At 42.6% G+C, this 23,754-nt stretch overlaps 1 protein-coding gene across 1 annotated transcript in view; it reads left to right on the forward strand.

Moving 5' to 3' along the window:
- The window catches only part of CPS1 (carbamoyl-phosphate synthase 1), a 134,465-nt gene continuing 110,711 nt past the window's right edge, over positions 1 to 23,754 (forward strand). The window contains exons 1-6 of the mRNA XM_033170879.1: positions 1 to 410; positions 10,201 to 10,310; positions 17,016 to 17,160; positions 17,464 to 17,553; positions 19,411 to 19,467; positions 21,060 to 21,152. Of these exons, the coding sequence (XP_033026770.1) occupies positions 285 to 410; positions 10,201 to 10,310; positions 17,016 to 17,160; positions 17,464 to 17,553; positions 19,411 to 19,467; positions 21,060 to 21,152 (621 nt within the window). The 5' untranslated portion in view covers positions 1 to 284. The remainder of the gene's footprint in view (positions 411 to 10,200; positions 10,311 to 17,015; positions 17,161 to 17,463; positions 17,554 to 19,410; positions 19,468 to 21,059; positions 21,153 to 23,754) is intronic.

The following is a 23,754-nucleotide window of genomic DNA, read 5'->3' on the forward strand; positions in this document are numbered from 1 at the left end:
CTTTCCAGTAGAAGGAGTGTTGTTTATGCTTTGCCTAGGACGCATCTTCAGGACACCCATTACTTTTATCTCTCCAAGAATTGTGTCAGACACTCCTCTAAGGAGGAGCAGAGAGGGTGGAGTCAAGCTGAAACCTTTTAATGGAAGAATGAATGAAAATGCAAAGCAAAAGCTGCCAGATGAGTCAATAGACCAACTGCCCATAAAACTTTGCCTCCATATACATTTTGTGTAGTCTCTAACCACCTTAAGAAGATAATTTTTATTTTGCCACTTTTCCCAAGATGACAAGAATTTTGACAACTTGCAAAATGGTGAAAATGTTGAGAGGGGGATTTGGTGTTTTCCACAGGAATGCTCAGCATAGCCGATATTTTTCAAGAATTGGTATCCGATCACTGAGTATGAAGGTAATTGCAACTTCACATCAACTAATTGATTAATTCTCTCTCTCTTTACCTGAGTCTGTAAGTAACATGGTTAGAAATAGTTGACTGCAGATAACCTTGTGTATGTCCAAACAAATCTTTGAGCAAAACTCGGGTTCCAAGTTCCGATTTATTAGAGCCTGTTGACTGCAGGATTATTGACATAGCAAATATTTCTTGTGTGTACCCTGATTTATAGGATAAATTATGCAGGACTGTGAAGGTTCACAAACCTTGTTAAATATGCAGAGGTCTCCAAATAACCTGGGAAGTGTTTGGGTGAACTAGCAGGCTGTTGCTACAGAAGCAGAAAAATACCCGCTTGTTTAATCTGAAGCCTCTTCTTAAGAACAATACAGGAATACTGGACATCAGGGGTAGCACTTCCTTTTCCCACACATGGGTCTTCAGCAGTAACTTTTGTGATGCATTTACACGCTGTGCTATCAATTGGTGCAGTGGAAGCATGCCTGCTGCTGTAGGCTCTGTGTTTCTCTGGTTGCACTATTTATTATTTATTTCATTTATTAAAAAATAACTAGAGACCACAGGGTGATTTAGAATGTGCTAAAAAGATAAGAATATACTTACAAACAAAGATACTGTACATAAAAACCATTTTTTGAATCATCACAACCAATATAGCAGGTGGCTACCTAAATGCACAAGCATAGCACAGCATTTAGGAGGACTTTAAGCCTGTTTGATTATCCCAGCCAAAGCAGAGTTAAAGGGACAGCACAGATGGTTCCGGCATCCAAAGTACACTGGGCAGTTGCCAAGCCATCCTCCTTGCATACTGCTTCCTCTCTGTGCACTTACTTTATACGACAACATATGATTCAGCCATCTTCAATCTGAATTGCTGAAGGGCTTGAACTTCCCAAAACTAATGGCCCCAGTGTGGCTGATAGCAATTAAAAGAAGCAATATTAAAAATAGTTTAAAACAAATAGGGTGGGCTATATAAGCAATTAGCCAATGGAATCATATGCAGAGACCAACAATCATACATTCATGAAAGCCTGGGAGAAAGATGCATCTACACATATTTTCTTTAAGAAATCCCAATTGTTGGAGGAAGATGTACATCAGGAGCCAGGGGCCAGGCGTAAGAATTGTTGCGGAGGTGTTGATATAAGGGTGCTTCCCAGATTTATTTATCTAGTATAGACTGAATTCAGAGGAAGGGCAAGTGGCTTAGTTTTAGGAATAGATGGAAAGTGTGGAGACTTTCCATGGCTTTGTGTTATTTTGCAGTTAGGCTCTGTTGGCTGTTCCTGCTATCTGCTGCTGTATGAACTTAGTGCTGGCATGTCTTCTGTTTTTCCTATCCTCTTAGTATAAAGCAACAACCAACACCATTAGTAAACTGCGGGTAATCAGTGGGGACAAGTTGGAACGTGATAATTTGCAGTGATAGGGAGGGTGCCAATGAATGGATCTGTAACATCCCCTGTCCACCAACCATGAACAACACACACACAAACACACATGTCCTTGAACATACAGTCTCATATACACCTGTGCTAAACACTCTTATATCATCATTATTTATGTTCTGCTTTTCCATGGTAAACCATGGTCAAAGTGGCAACAGCATCTTAAGTTTACATAAGACAACCTGTTTACAATTCATTAACAATTCACTATCAGTAATTAGAAGGCATAACAGAATTTAAATAGTTACATAAACAATAGGCTAAGGAAAACATTTAATATTAATAAATGGAGAATATTAAACAAAATAAAGTTCCAACAGTAAAAAATACAAGAAAATAATCCAGGTAACAGCCAGGTAGTACATTCCTCAAACTAAATCTTGACACCATCAACAATTCCTTAAAAACACCCCACCTCGATGATCTCTAGGCACTTTAAACAACAGGAACAGTCTTTACAGCTGGAGTCAGGCAGGGCCCCACCCCACCCCACCAGGAGATGATAGAATGGACCAGACAGAGAACAGAGACCCAGTCCTGCTGGAATGCATTTACGCACACCATGTATTGCACATTTAAAAAAATATTGGTGAAGGGTAATAGACCAGAAGCAGGGTGCCTCTTTGCCCTCCCTCTCTACACGCACAAACACAGACATTCCTACATGCACATTTGAACAGATGTACACACACTTGTAAGGGACGGGGGTGGCGCTGTGGTCTAAACCACTGAGCCTTGGGCTTGCCGGTCAAAAAAAAGGTCGGCAGTTCGAATCCCCATGATGGGGTGAGCTCCCGTTGCTCGGTCCCAGTTCCTGCCAAGCTAGCAGTTCGAAAGCATGCCCCAAAAAAGTGCAAGTAGATTAATATGTACCACTCTGGCGGGAAGGTAAACGACGTTTCCATGTGCTGCTCTGGTGTCGGTGTTCCGTTGCACCAGAAGCGGCTTAGTCATGCTGGCCACATGACTCGGAAAAACTGTCTGCGGACAAACGCCAGCTCCCTCGGCCTGTAAAGTGAGATGAGCGCCACAATCCCAGAGTCGTTCACGACTGGACTTAACTGTCAGGGGTACCTTTACCTGTACACACACCTGTGGAAGGACGGAAGGATATCCTTCACCTACATATGAGTAGTGCAACACGGGAGCTGCAAACTTACACAAGATCATCGTTCCACTTCCATGAAGAAACATTGCGAACTGTGATTCCCCCCCACCCCAGCTCACAGCAGAGAAGGGGGCAATCTTGTGTAGTAGTTGTTCCGACATTGCACTGCTCACATGTCAGCTGCTTGCATGAGCAGTTTTCTTTCACAAAAAGTATAGCCAGAAGTTACTCTCAGTTTCTAACACTGCCTGCTGCAATTGCGTTTGCCTCACTGGGTCCATATTCATAATACACGATGGTCTCTTGCATTATTTAGACTGCCTTGCTCCTTTCTAACCTTTTGCAATATCAGAAAAGACAGAAAGGATGGATGGTGACACCAAGGGGGCTGTGAGCTGTGTGGGAATAGGATTACAAAGGCTGATCAAGCTGAGCTATGATTTCCTGGCTGAAAGAAAAAGTGCTGAGCACTGTAACAAGTTCCTAAATGTGTTGTGACAGGTCGTTTGCAAGTGTAGTCATGTCTTCTACACAGCCTGCATCTGGATCTACTTCACAGATCAGCTTTAGTGTCTCTCCAGTTAACATGTCAAGAAATATACGAGCTAGAAGGAGAGGTGTCGTTGCAAGCATGCCTCATGAATAGTAAGGGCTACTAATGTGCACTTTCATAGAATCATAGAACTGTAGAGTTGGAAGGGACCCCGAGGATCATCTAGTTCAACCCCCTGCAATGCAGCTGTCCCATGCGGGATCAAACCTGCAACCTTGGCATTATCAGCACCATGCTTTTCTCCCTTCTGTCCCCAACCACTGTTTCCAGGGAGTCATGGGATGTATAGATGCAGATCAGGAGGGCCTACTTGCCTTCCTATAATGGGCTGATTTGGGTCTTGGCTTCCCTGACTCCCGTAACCTCTTTTCACTTGGCCTATCTTGGCAACTCAGTCCCTCCTGCCTCCTAGAACCAATGTGGTGTTTTAGTTCCAGCAAAATCCCCTTGCTGGAGGAGATTTCATACTCCCCAGCCTAATTTCCAAGTGAGGTGGGCAAATAGTAACCGAACTCTTCTGCTTAAGTTTACAAGTGGAGGCTCACATGACTGAAATGCGCCTCCATGCAAAATAATTAATTAATTCCTGCACATAGATCAGTGTTTTTCAACCACTGTTCCGCGGCACACTAGTGTGCCGCGAGATGTTGCCTGGTGTGCCGTGGGAAAAATTGAAAAATTCAAGATAATTACTTTATATATAGTCAATATAGGCACAGAGTTAATTTTTTTAACATTTTCTAATGGTGGTGTGCCTCATGATTTTTTTCATGAAACAAGTGTGCCTTTGCCCAAAAAAGGTTGAAAAACACTGACATAGATGTTTCAATGCCAAGGAGGAAGGTTGTAGCCCAGGCTTTGCCTTGATGTACGCAATTAGTCTAGCCCAATTAGTATATTTTCATGTATCTGTTTACACTTTTCTTTGGATCGAGACTGTGAGAAACTCTTGCAATAATACCTGAATAATACAAAATGGTAGCATTCTCCTCTGTCAAACAAAAATGTCGATGCTAAGATGTGTTGCCTGCTTAACGAGACCCATCAAAATCCAAGATAATGCTCTGGTACAGGTATTGTATTCCTATAACCACTAGAGGGTGGGAGTCAGCTACAGTTTTATTAGCAGAGGGTCGGTACCAAAAAGAATGCCCCCCTGTAAACCTCAGAATGGTGTTATTTGTAAAATTATCATTTGCTGTATTTATATGGGCTACCCAATAACATGTTCTCTGAGCAGCTCGCAAGACATAAAAGAATGAAATGATTTCCATAGGGGTAGCAGGAGTAGGCTGCTGCAGGAAAAACAACAAAGAGTCTAAAATTGCAAGAGCAAAACAAATAAAGATCAGCATAAAAATACTTGATGTGCCCAACATGTTTCAACATGTTGCAGTGTCATTTCGCTGACATTTTTTTCATCTCTGAAAAACACACAATAAATTGTTAGCAATCCACTCTTTTTTTGTGGGAGGTCATTAGTTGACTCATCTGTCGTAGTGCCGTTACAAAGAGATTTTTTGGTTCTATGGCTTGTGCCTTCGCAAACATAAGTGCCCCTGACATGTGTTGAAATGGGATGGGTTGTGTTTATCAAATGTCGCAAATCAAGTCTATTTATGAGCACTAAGCCAAGGTAGCAGCTCATTTGGGGAGGAAGGGGCTGACATTTTTGTTAGGCTACTGGATACCTCTTATGTATTTGTGTCAGGAATTTATCATTTCATGATCTGAATCAAAAGCTGGGTTTCCATGGGGGACACTATTCTGAACTCAGTGTGATCAACTGATTGTAGCCTGCTATGACACCTTCCCCGTTAGCTTTTGTCATAGACCTAGTAAAAATTGTGCCTGTGACCTGTGCTGTGAGAAAGGGAAGGAGCTCACGTTAAGCATCAGCCATTTTGTCAGCAAATTCCACCACTGGCAGCCATGCAAATAGCTACCGAGTTAGCCTTGAAGAGTAGCAAATATGGTGCCCTTCAGATGTTTTGGATCACAACTGTTATCAGCCCCAACCACCATGGCTAGGATGATGGGAGTTGTAGCCTAACCAATATCTGAAAGGAACCTTGTTGGCTACCCTTGCTAAAGAGGATCCAGCCCTTCTGATTTTGTATGTTGTTAATATGATGACCCTGGATAACTGCACTTTAATCCTACCTTAAGCCCTAGATACTCAGTTCTCTATCTTGAGAGGTGCTATAACAAAACTGGGCCCTTCTCCATTCCCCAGCATTACCAAACACTACCTTGGGAAGGAGGTACTGGGTACTTTTAATAAAGCACAATATTCATTTCAACAGGGGTTCTTTAGGAAACTGACAGTTGCTGTAAAATTTCACTGCGTTTTAGGAAGGTGCAGAAGCCTGTTAGAGCTGGTATCGTTGAACACACATCCAAGGACCCTGAATTTAAGGGGTGAGGGATGTAAAGAGCTGTATGAGCAAAGCAATAAATAGGGAGCTTGTAACAAAACAGCCAACTGGGCAAAGGAAAGGGATTTGGAGATCCATAAAACCCCTAGGAGCAAACTAAAAAATGTAATTAAAGGAAGAGGAAAATATTGAATGCTGGCTTTAAAGACTATTTCTGTCAACGATAAAAGGACTCTTTCAATAAATTTGAAGGAGGCAGGCAGAAGATTGTTTCATTAAAAGCAGAGAGGCAATGCAGATGGAAACAGCATTCTCAGTAATCCTCATCGTTTTCAGTGACCCCAAGTAGAAGAATAGTTTTGAAAGGACATGTAGGAGGGCCACATGCCTGCACAGAGGGTCTCCTGCAGAAGCCCCACTGAAAAAAACAAGAGCTGAGCAAAAGCACTGTCAGTGGATAGTCATGTCAACTTTTTATTCCCTATTCCCTTGAATGTATGCTGTGGAAAACGGATTAACATGGAGGGGAGCTGGAATGCTTCATTAAAATAACAATATCAAATTATGTGTTTGGAATCAAATATGTTTACTTCAGGGGTTGAATTTCGAATGATCAAAAAAGGAAAGGTACACACTTCCTTTTATTTGGGGGAAAGGTATGTCTGTAAGCAGGGTGTTTAATGCAAGGGACAAGTGATGAAATAGAGAAGCCCCCACCCAGGCCACAGAAATTCCCTGTCTTTGTTAGTAGATAGGGCACAAGGCTACCTTTGCAAACAGAGCCGGCCCACTCATGAGGCAGGGTGAAGCATTCACCTCAGGCAGTAGAAGCACAAGAGGTGGCATCTTGCTTGCCCCACCATTGGTGAGAAGGAGAAGATGAGTGGCAATGCCTCCTGGAGCACCCCATAGACATTGCTGTCAACCCTCCCTGCTGTTTCCCAATGCTATAATAAGGGAATTTCCTGCAAAAAAAAGGAAAGGTTGACAGCTGTGCCACAGAGGCGCTTTTCCTCTGGCATGATGATTGCTGGAAGAGGCATTGAAAATACATGGATTTCAAGTGCAAATTGAAACATCTCCAAAGTGATGAGTTTTTGAAGTCTGGGAATCACCTACTAGTTTTAAAATAATATCTAATAATATATTATTATTTTTTCCGCAGGGGTTCTTTCATAATGGGATTGTGGGTTGGCGGCTCTATGTGCTCTTATTTGTTCTGAGGGTCAAAATGTCTGGCTTGAAGTATGTGAAAGTGGCCTGTATTTGGGAACCCAAGAACAGACAAACAAGTCTAGTTGCAAGACAGTGTGTGTGGGGGTCTCCTCACCCCCCACAAAAATATAACCGGGTGAAAACTCATCTCCATGAATGCTGCTTTGGGTTTCCTAGGCTATACCATAAATGGCCTGCTATTTCTCCACATCCAAATGGTTTCTATGATCTTAAGAACAAGGGAGATATCAAACTACTTTAGTGGTCATCTCAGGGACACAGATGTTGGGGAGGACAATGCGACTAGGTACATGGGACCTCTAGGAAGGTACACAGACGTACGTATATATTGCTAGTGAATGTCATCATACAGCCTTTGCAAAAACCAATTACTGGAGAAATCTCCTCCTCCTGCTGCTACTACAACTTGGTTTTTATCAGATGTTTTAAAAACTCATCTTGTTTATCTGCGATGCTTTGTATGACTTTAATCAATCCAAAGGCAGGTTGTAAATACCGGTATGTTTAATATTTATAATCCAGAGGTGTGTATTACATGTCATTGAACTGCACTAGCACAACTGACACCCTATTAGTTGTGGGTGCTATTGTTTAACTCCCCCCCCCAAAAAAAAAACCAGTATATGCACATGAATAAAAACTCTATATGTTTATTAGGTCCATACACAAGAGCATATTTACAGTTTCTGTGGCAAAGCATTGTTGTTGGAGCAGGGTGTGCAATTCAGCAAGCAAGACCCGAAAGCAAAGATAGAGGGGGCTCTAAGGGATATTTGCATTTAGGAGATGGGATCTTTAATTCCATTTCAAACTGAAATCTTTCACACAGGGAACTGATTAGCCCAAATGGCCTTTTCTAATGGTTTGTAAAACTCCCCCACATTTCCTTTCTCTTTTTTGCTTTAGAAAGCAGCAGCACACATCAGCTGAGGGGTGTGTGATAATGTCCACACTTGCAAGTTAAGTAAAAATAATTGCTTCAGGAGTGCTGCATAAACAAATCTGTTCTTATATAATGATGATGATAAATCAAACACAGGAAAATATTTATCGGTCTGGAAATATACAGGGTACTGTTTACCTGTGCTACGCAGGGCCCTTGGGGCAGTATAATAAGTAAAATCAAATAATGCAACTTTGTGCTCGCAAATACTACTAAGCAGCTGTATAATGTCTTGAGCATAGCAGCCATGTTTACTCCAAAATAAGTCCCGCTCAATTCAATGGGACTTCAATCTCTTGTATTCTGTTAATCTGTAATATTTATTGTGTTCTGATTGTGTTCTGTCTACTCAACAACCCGGGGCATTGACTGAAGGCAAGATGAGGCAGTCACCTTTCTGAAGCTAAGCTGGTTTGGGTCTGATCAGTGCCTACATACGACACCATCTGGGAGCTCCATGTATGCTGCTGTCACGGAATAAAAACAAGGATATAAATGTGCTAAATAACCTACAGAAGGCAACCATCAGTGGGAGAGATGAACTGAAATACCCTTACAGTGGAACCCTAGCTCTCTGGGATATTTTGATAACAGAACAACTTCATCAGCAATTAAAAGCTGCCATAAAGCAGAGGACTTTCTCTCAACGTGGCTCTTTTTGATCTGTAGGTTGACAGTAAGCCAGAAAGTGGGTAGCATGGACACTTACCATTCTGGCTGTATTTATCCATACAGCTCTTTTACTGGTTGTATTGTATGCTGGTGTTAATAAGTGGTGGCTGGTGTCATTGGGACTGGTGGGGCAGGGAGCTTAGCAGAAGATGCAACCAGAGCCGGTAAGAGGCAGTGTCACCCAAGATGGCAGGCAGGTGGGGCTGGTTAAGGGCAGACTGAGCTTGGTGGGGCAGTGTCCTATTCGTTCTAATGGCCCAGCCTCCACTATCTTTTGGTTATAACGACAGAGAATTCAGCTGTAGAGGGGAGCTGACAAGATTGTTGCCAAAATGGGACCCCTGAGAAATAGGTGTGTATTAGTGTGTGTAGGGAACCCCAAGCTTTTTTAGAAGTAAAGAAGGGTGGAGGGAGAATTAGGGGAGAACCTCCCCAGGGATATACCTAGGGTTTGGTGTGGTTGGCGCCCACCAGGGGTGCAGGCCCTCCACCCCTGCAAAAACCATGCCTCCACTGGCTCGGAGTTGCTAGAAACCTGGCCATGCACTCCCAGGCCGTTCCTCCGCTGCTCTGGGGGCGCGGCCAGGTTTCAAGGGTGCAAGGAAAGGGGGAAGGGGCTGATACAGCTCCTTGCCAAGGGCACAAGGGAGCCTAGGTACAACTCTGAACCTCCCTCCTTAACAGTCCAATAAGACTGAGCATATTCAGTGGATACTTAAAAAAAAGGTGTAGGATTGCATAGACAATCTCCTGCACCGTGGGAACCATATATAGGTTACAATTATGCCACACAAGTCAGAAGAAAAAGCATAACTTCATTCTCTGCCCTCTGTCTGCTTCCAACCTCTCCACATATAAATTGATCCAGAAGGTCCCTGCATAATTGTTGAACTAGAAGTGGTGTTAAGGACTGTTCAAGACAGGAAAACTGGCATTCACTGCTGTGGGGTTATGAGTGAGAAAGGAGTACATGATCTGGACCACTGGCCATTGCAGTTGGCCACGTAATTGGCTACAGGAAGGTTACATACTATTAGCTAGGGCCGGCCCACTAGTGAGGCAATTGCCTCAGGTAGCAGGATTCCCTGGCACAGCAGATCCTGATATAGATCTTCCTTCCCTGCTTGTTCTTCACCCACTCTTTCTTCGCTGGTGGGGAGGGGGCACTATTTGGTGACCACGCCAGGTGCCAAAATGTTTTGTGCCGGCCCTGCTATTAGCTGAATAATCTTCGGTCTACTGTAGGAGGATCTTACCTATCACTTTATCCCTATTATCCAGGATTAGTACAGGAACAGCTTTTCATACCGATCAATGTACAGACGACGGGCATGTTAAAGGTAGAAGGAAGGCATTTCAGGGCTGGAAATTGCTGGTCCAGAGAGGCATTATGTAGAAGGAAATATAAATGATGAGTTTCATTGATTTTTTTTTCTCTAGGCACAGACAGCCAACTTAGTGCTGGAAGATGGAACCAAGATGATGGGCTACTCCTTCGGTCATCCATCCTCTACAGCTGGGGAAGTTGTATTCAATACCGGCCTTGCTGGGTAAGGGGGAGATTTTTTAAAACCTATTTATTATATCTAGTAATCTGCTTCCACATTGCAATGCTAATAAAATACTACCCACTATTATTCAATGGAACAAGCTATTGGTCCCCCATATTTTAAAGGTAGATCTTTAAAATATGCCCTTCTAAGTTGCTTCCAAGTTCCCCTCTTCACTTAGCATAGAAAGAGACCACATGTTTGGTAAGTTTTAAATGGTTTACTTACAAACTTCAAAAGTCAGATTCATGTACTTTCCCATACAGCAGCAAGAAAAGACAGGCAGTTTAATTTAGGTTCAAAAATGGTAAATGTTTCAAAATTATTTGTATAGAAACGCAAAGATGGCTTGCTTAAGCCACGTGGTCGTAATATTGGAGCATGTAGCTTAGACATCCTTACTGGTCAGGTTCACAAGGAAGAGAGAACAATGAGTTTGGTAACCCTCCCAAGGTGAGGGGGAGTGACCTAACTCAGCCTGGTAGGACGGCTTGCTCTATTGTCTAAACCCCTTCATGCATTAATCAGAGTTAAGCATATTAGTTATATAAGGCTGTATATCCCACAAAATTGACTGAATTTTACAGATTTGCCCGGCTGCTTAGAGGAAGGGTAGGACAAAATGCAATGGAACTAGGGAGTTCTCTCATATGAAAGGACAAAGTTACCATTTCACAGAGAAAAAGAAGAAGACATTTCTCTTGCCTATGCAACTGTGATTTTTCAGGTGGTGGAGATTTTGGATAAAGTTTCCCAAGTGAAGCTGAGGTAGTAACTGAGTAATTTTGTGTGAGGACTTATCACGCCAAGCGTATTGGACTTCTAGTAACCACTTTATGTCTAACACTTGTCTATCTTTCATCTCCTCCCTTCTTACATCAGCCAATTTGTGAGTTCTAAATTGGTTTGGAGGAACTATGTCTCTTACTGTAACTGCAAAGTGCTCTAATTAATTAATTATCAGAATCCTTTTATTGAGCGTATTTTATTGTATTTTGATAAGAATGAAGGTTCCTGAGATTCCTCAGAGGTGAAGTAAGTTCTTGGAATGGAGAAAGTGAAAATGTTCATGAAGAAGTGAGGGAGGGAAGGAAGGATGGATATACTCCTCAAGAGGGAACACAGACTTGGGTCAACAGTTTGGACCTCTAAATGTCAGCCCTTGGGAATGTCATCTATCTGTAGTTGCCTGTCTGTCATAGTGACATACTGAAGATCCTCCATCTGCAACAGAACATTTATAGGATCCCAACTTAATGAAGCTCAAGATTTTAGGTCAAGACCTATAGCTTTCACACAGTTGCAAGACGCCATACAAACTGCGCTCTCTATATGCATGTATCACTGCAAGACAAGATGGACTCTTCAGTGGTTTCTTTTATGTGAATCACCACAAGACAAGATGGAATCTTAAGCGGTTTCTCTGGTAGTAACACTAAATTACAGGCAAATCTGTTTGCAAGGTTTTGAATCTGAAGGCAATCACTTACGCTTTTTGAAAGCACTAATTACTAGCTGTGTTAATATACCTGCCAACAAACAACTGTTTAATATAGATCAGAATGATGGAGGGCATCAAAGTTTTCTTCCCTGTGACAGATTATGGGCAATAAATCTTGTCACATCACTAAAGCCAAGCAGCAGCTGATGGATTAACTCCCCTTCAACAACCTGTCTCAGTAGCAGAAACTCTATTTTTTTTTTACCATTATTTGAGCTTGTTTTTGCATGGCATGGCTCCTGTTTCCATAAGGATGCACCCCTTTCATGTTGCTTTTATTCATGCACCAGCCAGCGTATCTCATGAGCCTTCGCACAAACTGTATCTCTCTTGGGAGAAGAGCACATCAGGACTTTATTCCTTTTGTGCACTTGCTCAGCTTTGACAAAGGTGAGGCTGAAGGTGGGGTCAACAGATGCTCCTTGCACAGATGGTCCTGAGCCACCACTGGCAACAAGTGTCATCTCCGTAGCAAAATCAAGCATAATATGTATGAGTCATGCAGGGACCTGGGCAGCTCCAAGCCAGGATGGAAGCAAAGGAATGGAGTGGAAGATGATTCAATCACAGATCAGCAAAACACCTTTTATTATCGGAGACTCCTACCTGATTTTCCCAAGAGTTCCTTGTTTTGTATACTTCTTTCACTAACAGGTAGGTAGCCGTGTTGGTCTGCCATAGTCAAAACAAAATAAAAAATAAAAAAATCCTTCCAGTAGCACCTTAGAGACCAGCTAAGTTTGTTCTTGGTATGAGCTTTAGTGTGTATGCACACTTCTTCAGATACACTGAAACAGAAGTCACCAGACCGTTATATATAGTGAGAGTGAGGAGGGGTATTACTCAGAAGGGTGGTGGGAATGGGTGATTGGCTGATAGGTGTGGAAAACCTGTTGATGACTAAACAATCGTATCTGAAGAAGTGTGCATGCACACGAAAGCTCATACCAGGAACAAACTCAGTTGGTCTCTAAGGTGCTACTAGAAAGAATTTTCGATTTTGTTTTGACTATGGCAGACCAACACGGCTACCCACCTGTAACTGTTGATGACTGTTAACGACTTCAATTAGTCTTAAAGGAGAAAGCAAGGGGTGAGATGGCTAAAGATAGCTTTGTCATGTATAATGAGATAAGAATCCAATGTCTTTGTTCAGGCCAGGTCTCTCCATGGTTTTAAGTTTGGTAATGAGTTGCAATTCAGCCACTTCTCTTTCCAGTCTATTTCTGAAATTCCTTTTGTATTAAGACAGCTACTTTGAGATCTTGTATAGAATGTCCTGGGAGATTGAAGTGTTCTCCTGCTGGTTTCTCTGTCTTGTGATTCCTGATATTAGATTTATGTCCATTTATCCTTTGGCGTAGGGTTTGGCCTGTTTGTCCAATATAGAGAGCTGAAGGGCACTGTTGGCATTTAATTGCATACACAATGTTAGAAGAAGAGCTATTAAATAGCCCTGAGATGGTATGTTTGATGTTGTTGGGGCCAGTAATGGTGTTGTCCGGGTTTATGTGGCAGCAAAGTTGGCATCTGGGTTTATTGCAGGCTCTGGTACCAGTGTCCATGTTGAGTCCTGTTGTCGTATTATTGTGGGTGAGGAGTTGTTTAAAATTGGGTGGCTGTCTGTAGGCAATGAAAGGTCTTCCTCCCAGAGCTTGAGAAAGAGAACTGTCATTGTCTAGGAGAGGTTGTAGATCTCTGATGATGTGTTGTACTGTTTTAACTTGTGAGCTGCATGTGATTACTAGTGTTGTTCTGTTGTTTTCTTTTTTGGGCCTGTCTTGCAGTAAGTTCTCTCTGGGTATCAGTCTGGCTCTGTTGAACTGTTGTTTAACTTCATCAGGCGGATATTTTCGTTCTAAAAAGGTTTGCTGTAGATCTCTTAGGTGAGAGTCTCTGTCTGTAGAGTTGGAACAGATGCGGTTATAATGTAGGGCCTGGCTATATACAATGGATTGTTTGGGATGTTTGGGATGGTAGCTAGAAGCATGTAGATATGTTTGTTGGTCAGTTGGTTTTTGATATAAGGTGTGTCCATCCTGTATTTTTATAGTAGTGTCCAGAAAATGTATTTCTTGCATAGAATGGTTCATTGTTAGGTTGATGGTGGGATGAAAGTCATTGAATGTCTGGTGGAAGGTGTCCAGGGTCTGTTGATCATATGTCCAGATAATAAAAATATCGTCAATGTATCGCAGGTACAAGAGAGGTTTGAGTGGGTAGGAGTTTAGGAAACATTGTTATAAATCTGCCATGAAGATTGGCATACTGTGGGGCCATGCGGGTGCCCATTGCTGGTTTTATCTGAAATGGTGTTCCATATAGCTTGTAAACCATTGTTGTGTGGGATGTTGGATTCCACATCCATAGTGACTAGAATAGTATTGTTAGGAAGATTATTCAAAGATTGTATTTTCACTAACTTACCTGTTGGCTTGCAGCCAAGACCACTGGACTGAAATAACTCCATCATGGTTATTTGTGCCTGAATCTGATGATGGATGTGCCAGTATCCGGTTTGCATGGTTGGGTGCTGCCATGCACTCCAAGGCATTGCATTTTTCTTACAATGACCGCTCCCCACATCAAATGGGGGGTGACATTTGCGTGGTCACGTGCAGCCCCCTGAATTCCTGGTCGACACCTGGTAGTTCGGCTGGCTACGCCCTCCCCCAGAAGGGATACCTGGGGTCTCTGCCTACGCCAGTTAACCATCCAATCCCACCTGGGGGAGGCGTTGCCAAGGGATTGGCCAGGTAAGGGGAGGGACTACCCAGCCCACACAATAGAGGGTGTAGCTTACCTGGGAAGCAGCAGTCGGCTCCAGACCTTCTCCCACCTGCCATTCCCTCAATTAACGCTTAAGTTGCAGATTAACCTTTTTTCCACAGGCACACAGTCACACATGCGCTGCTATGCCAAGGCCGCTGTTGAAGGGCCGGAAAGGAATTTACCTGCATTGGCAGGTTTCGCCTTTCCCGTAGCAATTTGTCACAACTTTGGCGGTTTCAGGCCTTGGGCGGAATCCTTTAGTCATCTTCCTAAATGGGGGGTGGGGCAGTGAATCCATGCCCCCAGTGCAGCCGCGATAACAGGGTTCCCCGTTAAAGGGGTATTGGGGGGAGGCATTGGCCATACGCCGAGAGGTTGTCATTGCTCTCCCCCACCAGTGGTGGCAAAATGGAGGGCGGGCTATCTGCTTGAACATATGTTCTCCAGAGCTAGCCCACTCCCCTCACATGCTGGATAACCCTGATGTTTCCCAGATCCCCGGCTGGGGGCTGGGAAGGATAAACGCCCAATGCCTGAGCCAAGGTCTCCTTACATCTGAATCTTAATAAAGTTGTAGCCAATTTTAATCCCATAGCACATTGTCTTGTGTCATTATTCTGCTCGGGGGTCGCCTGGGGTTTGGGGGGACTCCGCCTGTCCATGCAAACTTCTCTTACTGCATATAAACAGTGTTTTTTGCAGTTTAAAAAGTTAATAATGAAAACTCGAACCACACGCCTTCTGAATAGTTTCTATCCAAGAGCTTTGATTGCACTTAATAATGATCTCAGGGTCAGTAGTAAGTAATAGTAAGCAGTGAGTAGTAAGGAATGAGACAGGCTTTTAGGTTATGCTATGCTTTTAATTATGTTATGTTTTAATAGATTATGTTTTAATAAGGATGAGAGTGTTGGAGATATGTGCAAATGTGTATGGTAAATCCGGTCTTTGGGTGTTTGATTTTCGTTGTTGTGTATACTGTGTATATACGGACAATGACAATAAATAAATCTAATTGATGTTAAAGGTTCTTGAAGCATGAGGTGCAAAATTTGGCTGATTGTAACATGGATTATTAGCTATACCATATTTTGGGCTGATATCTGCTGTAGTGAAGGACTTTTGTACAGTACAATAACAGGCTGAAGATGTACCGTACTTGTGTATCTTTAGATTTATATCACTACAGCAATAGCCATATTTATCTGTAAAAGAATTTACACTTAGCAAGAGACCTGGGGTGTAATTCGTAACTGACTTATTTTAGAGCAACCCAGCTAATTTTAATAGGATTACTCTGTAATAATTGTAGCCTGATTGTGCATATTTATGTATTCTCCAGGCTTACGAAAATCATACATTAAAACTAAGGACCTAATTCATTTTAGTCGGTGGCAACACATACATATTCAAAGAGTAGAACATCGCAACCTGGAATATTTCATACCAATTGTTTAATTTGACACATAATTTCTCTCAATTGGCCTGCACACTCATTCGTTGATATCATTCTGTAACCATTCTGGATTATTTAAAGAGTTTTCCCGTCTGTGACAATCCATCTTTTCACAAGGATGTCAGCATTCCATAAAAATGCCTCTTGCAACTTGCTGATATCTGAAAAACTGTATGACTATTCAATTATATATAATTTAAATAACAACAACAAAATAAATTAGATTTAGCTTGTGTAAATCATTCTGAAGAATCCCAATGTACTTGCAAAACACACATTGGGCATATTTTATCCTCATGCGGTGTGATATATACCCACTGCTGAAGTGAAACTCATCCGTTCAAGAATACCTCTCAACAGTGCAAAATACTTTTATCTAACTGAAGAGGAATTTTAGTACCACTGGAAGAATATCACCCTATACTACTAATTCTCTGTCTCCAACACCCCTTTTAAGTTACCCTTCGGACAGGGAGGGGCCCCTCTCCTTCACAGATGGTGAGAAATTTCATGACAGTGTACTCTACCAAGCCACTCAGCACCCATGACTTCAGATCATAGGTTGCCACTTTCAACGAAGTAACAGCAAACTGTGACCGTGGAGCTCATGCATGAGAAGCAACAAAGGAAGGAGCTCGGGAGCCTACAGTGGACATTCCTGGTCACCAAACCATGGTTTGGCACTTTGTATGAATTAAACCATTGTTTTATATTTTCATGCTGCTGTTTACCTATGTTGTTCTTTTAAAAGCATAGCTGCAAATGGAATTCGTTTCTAAAAAAACAATTATGGGATGAGCTTCCAATATAAGTAGTCCATAAAAATTATAAACTGGCAAGAACCCAACACACTTTCCTGCTGCATCACTTAACGCCTGTCCCGTGTTCATGCTTGCTGCTTTGACAGGGAGGTTTAATCTTGACTGGCTTTTTATTCCTCCCTCATGAAAATGATTTTCTATTGTGTTCAACTCAGGTATACAGAAACCCTGACGGATCCAAGCTACCATGGACAGATCCTCACACTGGCTAACCCCATAATAGGGAATGGTGGTGTCCCAGATACTGCTGCTTTGGATGAAATGGGCCTCAGCAGATTCTTGGAATCTGATGGCATTAAGGTAAACAGCAGCAATGTAAGGAGAGAGAGAGAGAGAGAGAGAGAGAGAGAGTGTTGGGGGGCAAGGTTCCCGATTGTTTTGCTAGTAAGTATATTGGTATCCCTCATAGTCCTTCTGTAAGGTATACATGTTGAAAGGACGTTTCTGAGATCATCTAGAAATGTATCCCTTGTATCCTTCTGATATAAACTCGAAATGAAAACGTTTCTGAGTGTCAAAATTCTTTTGGTCCATTGTAAAACAGACTTCAGGTTATAATTCGAAATTATATTTTACAGTCAGATTTGCTGTCATTCTCCACAGGTTTCAGGCTTACTGGTGTTGGATTATAGCAATGAGTACAGTCACTGGCGAGCTGTCAAGACCCTCGCAGAATGGCTGAAAGAGGAAAAGGTGAGGAATATTTTTGGATAACCAAGAGCAAATCATTTGCTGCAGTGGAACATGTTTTTAAAACCATTTGACGTTAAATTTCTTGAGCATCGTTATTCAAAATCATTATTCAGTTGTTGCTTTTTTTGAGGTGCCTACCTGTTACACTGAAACAACTCTAGAAATCTTTGTCTTCAGCAGGATTTTGCAAAACTTGTAACAAAAGTTGCATTTTCACCCCCTCCCACTCCGGTTCATTGTTTAGTACATTTGGAAAGTCAGATTATATTTTAAACTGGTTGAGCTGTCGGCCTTTCCCAAGCCCTGTAACCTGTGATTTTTTTGGGGGTAAGAGAATTCTCTCAAGGAGCACTACAGATTTAAACTGGTTTAATATATATGTTCCCCTCCAACCAAGGAACCTTGGGAATTGTTTAGATGGAGCACAGAGCACAAAAAAGGGGAGCTACCTTTCAAAAGAGAAGTTTCTCTCTAAACTTACTGCCAAATTCAGTTTCCAAGATTCTTTGCTAGAAGATATGGAAGTTAGTACCTTAAAGTCAATTTAATGGACACGCCCTATAGGAAGCATGACAGTTAAGCACCATGTTTTCCCTATATAGAAGTTATCCCACACAAGAATAAAGTAAACTTAATATTCACCAAGTAATACTGGCATGGCAAAACTATCACATGGTGACTGTTACAAAAATAATGTAAGAATTGGACTTTAGAGAGCATGATTCGTAGACTCTGCTAAAATGTTGCTTCTGTTTGCGATCACTGCTGGTTTTAACAGGGGCATTTAACAGGGGAACCACAGTGTGGTGTAGTGGTTAAGAGCAGTGGACTCGTAATCTGGTGAACGGGGTTCGATTCCCTGCTCCTCCACATGCAGCTGCTGCGTGACCTTGGGCCAGGCACGCTTCTTTGAGGTCTCTCAGCCCCACTCACCTCACAGAGTGTTTGTTGTGGGGGAGGAAGGGAAAGGAGATTGTTAGCTGCTTTGAGACTCCTTAGGGTAGTGATAAAGCGGGTTATCAAATCCAAACTCCTCCTCCTCCTCCTCTTCTTCACACTAATGCAAGGATTAGCACTAGTGCAAAGGGATTTACCCTTCTCCTCCATGCCCTGAACCACCCCCAAATTGGGAAGGTTGGAAGAACAGATCTAGAGGGAGCATGGGGTGGAGAGGAGGAAAACAATCTGTTGCACAAGAAGAAATTGTGCTGAAGGAACATTCCTGTAAGGCCCTCGGTTAGTTGCTCATGAGTAACCAGGCAAAACTCCGACCTTTCCTTAAGTAGTTTTATTGTGCATACTATGTACAGTGCAGAGCTAACAAGTTCATGTCTGTATCAAACGTTGGCAGAATCTGGGAATGGCCCCTTCCGGTTCTGACCCCTTCCGGTTCTGACCCCAACAAAAGAGTTTTGGTATACGAAAGCCCCGCCTTCCATCCTTCCGTTTCACTCCTCGGCGCCTTTGGGGCGACAGAAATTCCGTGCCTCCTTCCTCGCCCCTTGGGCTAGGGGAGTGCAGGGTCTCTCCAGCATCCTCAGAGCCTTGACCCTCCGTCCCCTGAGTCCTATGCCCCTCCCCACTGGAAGCCTTGCTGCTCCCTCTGCTGCCAGAGGAGGTGCTGCTGGTCAGGTGGGGCCGGGGCTCTCTGTAGCATCCCAAGAGCCCTTCCACCATCTTGCGCTGTGCTGGGGACAGTTCCCCGACAATTCCCCTTTAGTGTTGCTTTGAATACAGCCTAGGATTTCCAGGATGGTCTTCCACAAAGGGAGCTAGTTTCGATACTGTATTCTGTTGGAAATGTAACTGATTTAGGTTTTTAAATTCTAATCTGCCTGTATTTGTGCTTTTTTTCAGGTCCCGGCACTTTATGGTATTGATACCAGGATGCTTTCTAAAATAATTCGAAACAAGGTAGATGAAAAACACAAATAGCTGTGCTGGTCCATTATAAAACAACAACAACATCATCATATTGGGCTACCACAATAAATCCTGTATCACAGTCACGTCCAACAAGTAGATTGCGATCTACCAGTAGATCACTGGATGCCTGTGGTAGATCACTGGTAGATCACTGACTCCCCCAAAGAAGCTCAGCAACTTTGGCTACCCAACTTTGGCTGAACAACATTGCCCTGCACCCCTAAAAAATGGTGCCTGCCTTCTCCCAAAAAAAAAGCTCAACATAAAAGGGGGTAGATCACTGCCAGTTAACTGTGAGTAGATCGCAGTCTCTTGGGAGCTGGCCACCCCTGCTGTATCAGAACCAACTATAAATCGCAAACTAGTGTGCAAGCCTCTGAATTCCACAGAACTCTTCCTCTTGTTAGATATTAAGGAAAAAAAGGGGGAACAGTTCAGGTTTGTTTGCTGATTATAGAGCATACAAAGCTTTCTTAAGTCCTAAATGGACCTTGATTTTCCATTAATTTGCTTTATTTCTTTGTGGTCAAGCAGGCAACTCATAACAATATACACTTGAATTCCCATATCTCTCCCTTCCTTCCTTCCTTCCTTCCTTCCTTCCTTCCTTCCTTCCTTCTTTATTTCAAAGGGAAAGCTGAGTGCATGCTTAAATCTCTTCTGTTGAAATAAATAAAATAATATCTGCAGAATTGCAAGAAAATAGGAAATTTCTAAGGAGCTGAAGTGACCGTTTACAATGTGTAGAATTGCTGAGGGCCTTGTCAAACCACTAAAAGGCTCCTGGGAGGCTGGAGGGACATTGCTGCAACCTGAGTGCTGGAAGAAAGACCTGCTCCCTGCAGCAGAGCCGTAGCTAGGTGATCTTGCGCCCCTGGCAGAACCATCCGGATTATGTCCCCAAGCCATGGACAAGTTAGCTCTTCTTTCCGCCTCTCCTCTTTCTTGCAATGAAGATGGCAGCGATAGTGGCGGCAGCGGGGTTGTTGGAATGCATCTTGACTTCCATTAAGGCTGGTAGGTTTGCATGGGGAGAAAGTAGATAGAGAGTGGAACCTCCACATTTCCTAGACAGTCTTTCTGACCTAACCTGTGCTGACCTTCCTCCTGATGTTAAATTGATACTCTCAGGGTAGCTGACATAAGTTTGTATTCATCCTCCTTCTCAATCCCACCTCAGGAGAAGGGACGTTTTTCTTTTGTCTCTTTCTCTTTGTACCTCCAGGTTAGATAGATCTAGGATTTTTATTATCCAACATGTAGTTCTTATTAGCTTTTTTATTTTCATACTGTAAGTCTCTGTGTGATTACATCCAGGGTAAAGTGTGTTCCTCTAAGCAGGGATTTTGTTCAAGCTTCTACTGATGCATATAAATGCCCTGTGCTCATCGTGTGCTTCCTCTACAAGAGATCCAGGCCTTTTCTGTGGTGGTTCCCAATTTGTTGTTATATTTTATATTTTGTGTTTTTATCTTATGTTTTTTATTGTAAACTGTGATCTTGGGGTGAAGGTTGGTTTATAAATTTAATAATGATAAAATATAAAATGCTACCATTTGTTTCATTTTTGTTCTCAACAGGGAACTGTTCTTGGGAAGATTGAATTTGAGGGTCAACCTGTGCAATTTTTGGACCCAAACAAGAGAAACCTGATAGCTGAAATTTCAACAAAGGTAAACATTCCCCTTTTAGTGTGCTAGTCTCAGCTCCTACAAATTTCATGACGAGTTTGACTAATGTGTATCTGCTAGAAACAGGCTTGGCTGGGGAAAGAGGTGGTCAGGTATGTTTAGCATGTCCCCAAAGGTCGTCCAAGGGGACACGGGTGGTGCTATGGTCTAAACCACAGAACCTAGGGCTTGCCGATCAGAAGGTCGGTGGTTTGAATCCTCGCGACGGGGTGAGCTCCCGTTGTTTGGTCCCAGCTCCTGCCCACCTAGCAGTTCGAAAGCACATCAAAGTGCAAGTAGATAAATAGGTACCGCTCCGGTGGGAAGGAAAACAGTGTTTCAGTGTGCTGCTCTGGTTCGCCAGAAGCGGCTTAGTCATGCTGGCCACAAGACCCGGAAGCTGTCTGCAGACAAACGCCGGCTCCCTCGGCCTATAGAGCGAGATGAGCACCACAACCCAAGAGTCGTCCGCGACTGGACCTAATGGTCAGGGGTACCTTTACCTTTAAAGGTCTGTTAAAGCAGGGATAGGGGAGCAGGTTTGTGATGCCAGTGGCAACTTCTAGATGGAATTGCTGAGTTGCTCCCAGTTAGCTTGTTTTTGGGAGAGCTAGAATTCACTCCTGTGCTTACGATTGAAGGATGGGCAGTGCAATGGAGACTCTCTCTCCTCCTCATCTACCCTTTGTGGATTATTTCCATTTATTTTTCCTTAAAAAATTGAATTAGCTGGCATATTATGAGGTAACATTTCCTAATTGTTAGAACTAGTCAGCACTGGAATGAAGTGTGCCATTTATCTGGAATAACTAAGGTCTAGAGAACCTTGAAATTGTGAGTAGTAGGATGAGCTGACTCTTATGGTGGGTATTGGGTATGATGAAGAACACAGGACTGTCACAAAGATCAGGAAACACTCGTGAAGTCTCTGGCCACAGTGGCCCTACTGAAAATTGCCTCCTCCAAGTGCCTCCTTCATGCATTAATCGGGTTTGAGCATTTTTTTAAAAATAATATTTTTATTGTTTTTACATAATTTTATACATTTTAACTTGAACCATTTCACGCATTACAATAAGAAGTTCTTTTGAACCTTCGGACCGCCTTCCCTCCCTCCATGGGTTACATATTTAAAATAAAGTTTTCTGCCTCTTTTACCATTATCCATCTGTTATATATCCATAGTTACCGTAGTTAATTCCACATTACAAGTGTCATTGCATCCCTGCCAATGATTTTAACTGTTTACAGTAGCGTTTTAAATACATTAAGAATTTATTCCAGTCTTTTAAAAATACTTGATCTTCCCCATCAGTTTCGCCATCTCTGCATACTCCATCAGTTTTGTCTGCCATTCTCCTCTAGTTGGTAATTCTCCTTCCTTCCAACTCTGGGCTAGTAGCATTCTCGCTGCCGTTGTTCCATACATAACAAGTCTTTTATCCTCTTTTGGTATCTCTTCACATATTAACAAATGTATTTTTAAACATTTTCTTTAATTCATTATATATCATTTCCCAGAAAGCTTTTACCAGTGTACATGTCCACCACATATGGTAAAAAGTACCCTCCTTCCCTTTACATTCCCAGGACAGATTTGAACTAGTTTTGTACATTTTTTTTGCAATTTTACTCAGTGTTAGATACCAACAATACATCATTTTCATATGATTTTATTTCAACGAACAGCACAGATTTGAGCATAGAGGCCGGTTTATCCCACAGAATGTGAGATTAACCACTTTTATGCTCTGCTTTGTATTATTAGATGTCTTACATATTACAGTTCTAGATTAGATGCCTTACATATTACAATTCTAAGCACATTTACCAGTGAGTATGTTAAACCACAGAGCCTAGGGCTTGCTGATCAGAAGGTCGGCGGTTCGAATCCCCGCAATGGGGTGAGCTCCCGTTGCTCGGTCCCAGCTCCTGCCCACCTAGCAGTTCGAAAGCACGTCAAAGTGCAAGTAGATAAATAGGTACTGCTCTGGCGGGAAGGTAAAAGGCGTTTCCGTGCGCTGCTCTGGTTCGCCAGAAGCAGCTTAGTCATGCTGGCCACATGACCCGGAAGCTGTATGCCGGCTCCCTCGGCCAGTAAAGCGAGATGAGCGCCGCAACCCCAGAGTTGGACATGACTGGACCTAATGGTCAGGGGTCCCTTTACCTTTACCTAAGCTCCACTTACCTTGAGCAAACATTATTAGGGCCACCTTATTGCTGGAGCCTTGTCTCCTATTAATTGAGTTGATATTCCCTTGGGTTTTTGATATGATAAGAATAGTCAGCCTATACAGAATAAAAGAGGACAATTTGTGGAATCTAGGGCTGGAAACTCGGGAGAAACTGATTGAATCAAAACACTGTGGAATTGACCCCTTAATTTGATGAGAAATAATTTTGTGAAATGAACCTGCCCCCAACTTTTCTTCTCCAAATGGTTCTGCTGTTTCTTCAATGTGTTTACTGAGTAAATCCCATTAAGCTCAATGGGGCCTTGGATAGTTAATCTATTATTCCCCTCCCCCCCCAAAAAAAAGCCATGACATGAGACACTTTTTAAATGTTTAGGTCTGGGTTCAAATACAGAATGTTTGTTTGTTTG

Source organism: Lacerta agilis, chromosome 1 (assembly GCF_009819535.1).
Source record: "Lacerta agilis isolate rLacAgi1 chromosome 1, rLacAgi1.pri, whole genome shotgun sequence".
Taxonomy (NCBI): Eukaryota; Metazoa; Chordata; class Lepidosauria; order Squamata; family Lacertidae; genus Lacerta; species Lacerta agilis.